Source organism: Camelina sativa, chromosome 1 (genome assembly GCF_000633955.1).
Source record: "Camelina sativa cultivar DH55 chromosome 1, Cs, whole genome shotgun sequence".
In the NCBI taxonomy this organism is placed as follows: Eukaryota; Viridiplantae; Streptophyta; class Magnoliopsida; order Brassicales; family Brassicaceae; genus Camelina; species Camelina sativa.
Window position 1 is genome coordinate 20006179 of NC_025685.1, and position 7085 is coordinate 20013263.

The window sequence follows — 7085 nt, forward strand, 5'->3', positions numbered from 1 at the left end:
CCGCTGCTCCATCAGTCTTCTTAATGGCCAGAAAATGTGCTGACTTACTCAACCGGTCCACAATGACCCAAATAGCATCAAAGGTCCGTGACACTGGCAATCCTACCACAAAATCCATAGTGATCATATCCCACTTCCACTCAAGAATGGGTAGACTCTTCAGTAAACCGCCAGGAACCTGATGCTCAGCCTTCACTAGCTGAGACACATCGCACCTCTAAACTTAACTAGCCACATCCTTCTTCATCCCGACCCAGTGATAGTACCTCTTGAGGTCACGGTACATCTTAGTCGCTCCTAGATGAATAGAAAACTTGCTCGCATGAGCCTCTCTCAGAATCTCCTGCCTCAACTCCTCATCCTTAGGCATGCAAACCCGACCGTGCACCAAGATAGTACCATTATCTGAGACCTGATACTCTGAATCCACATCCTTAGAGGCATTCACCACTCCCAAATCCTTCTCCTGAGCCAACCGCACCCTACTCGGAAGATCTGCTCTATCTACTGCTTCCAAACCCAACGGTTCCTGTGAAACAGCACAGAAGGTCAAAGCACTGATCTCTCCAACCAGAGACTCCATCTCCTGCTCCTAAGCCGAAGCTACCCTCTTCCGACTCAGAGCGTCTGCAACCGTGTTACCCTTACCAGGGTGATAGGCTATCTCCAAATCATAATCTACCACAAGCTCCATCCACCACCTCTGCCTCAAATTCAGCTCTGGCTGAGTGAATATATACTTCAGGCTCTTACGATCTGTAAACACTTGTACCTTTGCACTATAAAGATAAGAACTCCAAATCTTCAGGGCAAAAACTACAACACCCATCTCCAAATCATGAGTAGGATAGTTGCCTTCATGCTTCCGCAACTGCCGCGAAGCGTAGGCAATCACCTTCCCATGCTGCATCAACACACAACCCAAACGAACTCTAGATGCATCCGTATAAACCACATAGGGTTCTCCCTGCTCAGGTAAAGCTAACACTGGCATAGTAGTCAACATCTCCTTAAGGCTTTCAAAGTCTTCCTCACACTCTTGTGACCACACAAAAGGAACATCCTTTCCTGTCAACTTAGTCAACGGACGTGCTCTGCTCGCAAAACCCTGTACAAATCTCCTGTAGTAACCTGCCAGACCAAGGAAACTCCTGATCTCTGTGGCATTCTACGGTCTAGGCCAATCCCTAATAGCCTAAATCTTCTCCGGATCTACAGAAATCCCCTCTGCAGAAACAATGTGACCCAGAAAACCCATCTCACGCTGCCAAAAACTACACTTGGTCAACTTAGCAAACAACTTCTGCTCTCGCAGCTTCTCCAGAACTGCCCTCAAATGCTCTGCATGCTCCTCAGGACTCTTAGAATAAACCAGGATATCGTCGATGAAAATAATGACTGACACGTCTAGAAACTCCTGAAACACGCTGTTCATCAATCTCATAAACGCTGCTGGTGCGTTAGTCAACCCAAAAGGCATCACCACAAACTCATAATGCCCATACCTCATCCTGAAAGCAGTCTTCCTCACATCTGCCTCATCTATCGGTATCTGATGATAACCGGACGCCAGATCTACCTTAGAGAACCAAGTAGCACCCCTCAACTGATCCAACAACTCATCAATCCTTTGAAGAGGGTACTTGTTCTTCACAGTAACCCGGTTCAAACCCCGATAATCATTGCACAACCGGAAACTCCCATCCTTTTTCTTGACAAATAACATCAGCGCTCCCCATGGTGATACACTCGGACGGATGAATCCCTTACTCAACAAATCCTCTAGCTGCTTCTTCAGCTCTGCCATCTCTGCTGGAGCCATTTTGTAAGGAGCCTTGGATAACGGCGTCGTAACCGGTTCCAGCTCAATAGTAAAAGGATCCGACCGAGATGGTGGTAATCTCTGCAAAGACTGAAACACATCCTCAAACTCCTCCACTACCGGAATACCGCTAAACGTAGACTTCCCCACTGACTCTGGCATAGATATAGTAACCAAATAAGCCTCACGGCCCTTCTCGATCATCTTCCCAGCCTGAATGGCCGAGATCACGAGACTCCCCAAAGTCGGTCTAATACCCTGAAAAACCAACTTCCCTCCTGGATGCTCAAACTCCACTCTACCCTGATAGCAATCTAAATGCACCATATGCCGATGCAACCAATCCATCCTGAGAATAACATCATACAACTCCACTGGACTGATAAGCAAATCCGCTAGCCATGACTCTCCTGCGATCTGAATATCAACTCCCCTAACTCGTCCAATAACTCTCAGGAACTTGCCTCCCGCAACTCTGACAACTCCAGTACGCTCCCCGGAGTAATGAAGCTATGAGAAGCTCCAGAATCAAACATAACGTGGGACTTAAACCCGCCCACCAACAAGGTCCCTACACAAGCCTTATGTGTTGAGAACCTAACACTTTATCACAGGAAAACATAAAATCTGAACCTACTAAAATTCACAAAGTTTGAGTACCAGAAATTATACCTGTGATCGCCCCAGCACTGGTTCCACCAGTCTCTGCAGTCGTGTAAACCGGTGGCGCCTGCTCAATCCGTGCCACCTGTTGACCTCCAGGCTGCACCTGCTGCAACGCTGCCACTGCTGCCGGCTGCAACTTGGGACTGATGTGCCCTGGCTCCCTGCAATGATAGCATACTCGAGGCCCTACCGTCGGAGCACTCCTCTTGGGACAGCTAGCAAACTTGTGATCCTTGCTCCCACACTTGAAGCAACCAGCACCACTCTGCGTCTGCGTAGCCTCCCACCTCCTCTTGGTTCCCTGCATAGGCTTGCCGCCCCTGCTAGAATCTCCATGATGCTGAGCCCTACTAGGCTGAACCGCTGGACTAACCGCCACTGACTGTGCCCGGATATCCTGCTCAATCTCTGTTGCAGTCTCAACCAGCTCTGCACGCGTCGCATAGCTACGTCCTCTACAATGGACCCTCAAGTCATCACGAAGAGCCCTCATAAACCTCCTGATCTGGGCCTCCTCAGACTCCATAGCCCGGCCCCCATAACAAAGCAATCGACTGAAGTCCAAGTCCAGCTCCCGCACTGACCGTGTCCCCTGAGACAACTGAAGGAACTGCACCTCCAACCGATCCAATGCCTCTCTAGGAAAATACTTGCGGTTGAACTACAAGACGAAGTCAGCCCAAGTCATCTCCCTCTGCACTCTCCTAGCAGCCACTGATCTCCACCACACCTGAGCATCACCAATCAAATGTGGAAGACGAGTGTGGAAGTTACGTTCCACACTCGTCCTCCACACATCCGCCGCAGTAGGATCTATACCTCCCGAAAACTGCTCGGTATGAATACGGCCCATCTCTGTCAGCATGCTGATATAACGAGAATGGACTCCCACATCCGCAGCCACTGGCTGCCGCTCCTCCGCCACCACTGGTGGCACTACCTGAGCCTGCGCCGGTACCACTGGTGGTAACCGCGCCAACAACTGTGCTAGTATAGCCGCAAAGTCGGTACCAGGGACTCCTCCCGCTGGAAATCCCACACCTGGAACCCTAGCATCACCGGCCACTGGAGCATCAACACCGCCCACTCCAGCCACACTCATGAAATCCTCCTGGACCCCCTGCGACTCGCCAACACCCTCTGCTGTCACACTCTGGTCCTCGGTCTCACTAACCTCTGGGACTCTGCCCCTACCATGACCACGACCAGCAACAGCACCAACTCTAACCATCTGCACTACCATGAACAGAAGGCTAAGCAAACAATTAAACATATCGCAGAAACATAAACTCACCATGGAATCACACAGTAGGCTCGATGAGGATGTTCTACGACTCCATGCCACACACAATTGACTAACTCACATAATCAATCAAGACATGCAATCCCAAACATCACAACAGAAACCTAGTGAACCCAAACCTAGAACCGTAAGGGCTCTGATACCAAACTGAAACGACCCGACCCATTTTTTTTTTAAATAATAAATAATAAATATAATATAATAATAAACGACAACTAGTGGTCCCATACCCACTAGCCCACCTAATCACAATCACAACCAACAGCGGAATATCAATTATTAATAACCAATAAAAATCCAATAAATATAAATAGCCAATATTAATTCCAAATCATAAACTAATGATCCAAACAACATAAAACAGAGAACCAGCAATCCTAAACAACATTCTAGGACTCAACTCTAGCAACCTAACAGAAGCCAGACAACCAAGCGAACCACTAGAACATCCTCTTCTTCATCGCCCTGATTCCACGATCACACTTTGCCTTTACCTACACCACAAACACATATTGCAATGCATGAGTATTTAATAAACAGTCAGAAAGGCAATCCTCCCATCAACTGGGCTATACACACAAGTAATAGAGTCATCTCTAACCATCAAACAACAATCAACAAACAACAAATGACAAACCAGGACTCTGTATCGACCGACACCAACATGCATCGACCGACACCACATAGGGATGCATCGACCCACACAGGATTGCATTGACCGATGCTCGATGCACTTGCATCGACCGACACTCTCACTGCATCGACCGACACATGCTCGACATAACCCAAAAACCCTAGAGTCATATTAGGTACCACATAGGGATGCATCGACCGACACTCTCACTGCATCGACCGACACTCTCACTGCATCGACCGATGCTCGATGCACTTGCATCGACCGACACTCTCACATGCATCGACCGATGCAATGCCGAGCATCGTGTTTTTCCCCAAGCTTCTCGCTGGATCTTTGTTCCTACAACCACAAAAATCGATCCCAAGCCACAAGAAAGCTTCCTAACGTCCCAAATAACAATCTAACAAGTCTAACAACACATAACAAGCAAATTAGAGAGTTCTCTTGCTTAGATAAGCCATGGTCCTGCACTTACCTTTGCCAAGACGATTCTCAACAATAAACACGCAAGAAAACACTTCTAGGAAGTTCCTACAACGATCCCAGCTACAGATCTCCACAAGAACAGCCCCAAAACTCCACAAATCACCAAGAACACCCACAAAACTCTTTCTCTCTCTTTCGTTCTCTTTCAAAAGCGGCCAAAACCGTCGAATGAGACAAAAACACGACTTAAGGGTTTTCCCTAACCCAAAAGGCAGCGTTTAACTTAAGTCAAAACGCAGAAATTGAACCTGCATCGACCAATGCACCATCTGCATCGACCGATGCAACTCTCAAACCGGATTTTGGTTCACGGGTATTACAAAGAAGAACTTCCTTGACCTCAAATATATGTTCACCAGTGAGATTCTTGTGCGTCACAACTTCGTCTACAGATTTCAGGACAAAGCTGGTAACCTTCGCTACATGAGGATTCCTATGCCTTCCTGTACTTCACTTTGCAAAACGGAGAACATCGCCTTTGAACCTCTTGTTTTAGCACTATGCGACTTTGACGAGGTTGCTTGGATGGAGGGGCGCAAACATGTTTCCCGCATGCCCAAACGCAGCACACAGCCTGCAGTTGCCTCCGACTCCTCACATCCAGATCGCTCCTTTCCACCGTTTCCTCCCTTTGATGTGAGCCAATTTGCTGCTGACTCGCCTAAACAGGTGAGAGGTGGGTTTACGACACCCAGAGGAAGAACAACTTGCTTCTCACGCGACTGGCTACTTGGCTTCAGCGAATTGCGCCATCTTGTTTTGCACCACCACCATTGAATCCTACTGCTGCCAGTGATGCCGATTACGCAGCTACTGAGAGTCTCCACTCTGATTATTCTGCGACTTCCTCACCTTTCCGCTAGACCGCTGATTGACCACGGGTTACACTTTTTCCTCTTTTCTAGGATTTTTCTATTTCCTTTCTTTTGTCGGAAGTTCCTCTTTCTTGGTTTTGCTTTCTACTACAAGAAATATGCATATTCTTAGCACACGAAAACGCTATTATATCGTTTTGATAGCGATTTCGTAAACGCTGTTTTTGCCGGTGCTATTTTAGAGGAGACACATACAATAGCGTTTTTCACTATGCTATTAATTTTCTTTGTATAATAGCGTTATATTATCGCTATAATAAGATTACTAGTAGCATTTTTTATTTCCCATATTATAATTAATATTAACAAAATATTTGGACTATTATTTTGTCAACAGTAGCTATATATTATTGCAATAATATATTTTTTGGTAGCCTGCTTATTGCTTAATATCCATGATTTATATTATATATGTATAATTAATAGACAGCTTTTGCAAAAAAATGATATATAAATAAAACTTTATAGAAGCCTCAAAATACAGTACATATCATCTTGAAAATTTCAACTACAATACACTACACACATTACAAGTCTGAAAATAAGTCTTAACCTAACATTACAAATCCAGAATAAGCAAAAACAGGAACCTAGAGACTCTTCTTGCTGTCTTCAAATGCCTTAGCCAAGCTAGTTACTACATCTTACACTAACAGATTCCCCCGCTGCGTATCTCTCAATGAGCTCCACCAGTTATGCTCTCACAACCTCTGCTCTTGCTTCATCAAACCTGCGTAGAATTTACACAAGTACAAAGATCTATGGAAGAATATATTAAATCATCAATGAAAAGAATTCAAAAGGTTAATGTAATTACCTTTCTTTCGACCGGCCTAAAGTTGGATCATCCATCTTGTTCACAACAACAATCAGCTTCCACACAACCAAAGTTTTGGCAAGTTGAACATGTTAAAGTGTCCGCCCACTCTCATATCCTGTTTCAAATTCACCTTTTAGAGCTGAAATCACCTATAACAGAGAGACATGGGTATTGAAATTAATAGGCCTCCTACCAGAGAAGATAAATCAATCAGAACAGAAATTAATACATCATCCAACTAACCAGCACCAATGTCTACTTGAGATGCTCCACTAATCATATTAGGTACGTAACTCTTGTGTCCCTATAACTAATAAAAAGTGCAGGGGAATTAGAACAAAAACTCATCCAACATATATGATAGTGTAAAGATTAAAGCAAAAAGTCAGTCATTATAAACTTAAACGTACACAGAATGAAAACTCATGACCAATGGGGAACCAAGTCTCAAAGGGCACACGAAGCTCTTCCGGTCT

The 7085-nt window shown here is 45.5% G+C and overlaps 1 protein-coding gene across 1 annotated transcript; it reads right to left on the reverse strand.

The window, feature by feature from the left end:
• Nucleotides 6234-6913, reverse strand: LOC104699847 (eukaryotic peptide chain release factor GTP-binding subunit ERF3A; the record flags this gene model as incomplete). Its single annotated transcript, XM_010415248.1, is given in 3 exon segments — nt 6234-6519; nt 6607-6758; nt 6853-6913. Coding segments are annotated over 2 exon segments (84 nt in total), but the record flags the coding sequence as incomplete, so codon positions are not given.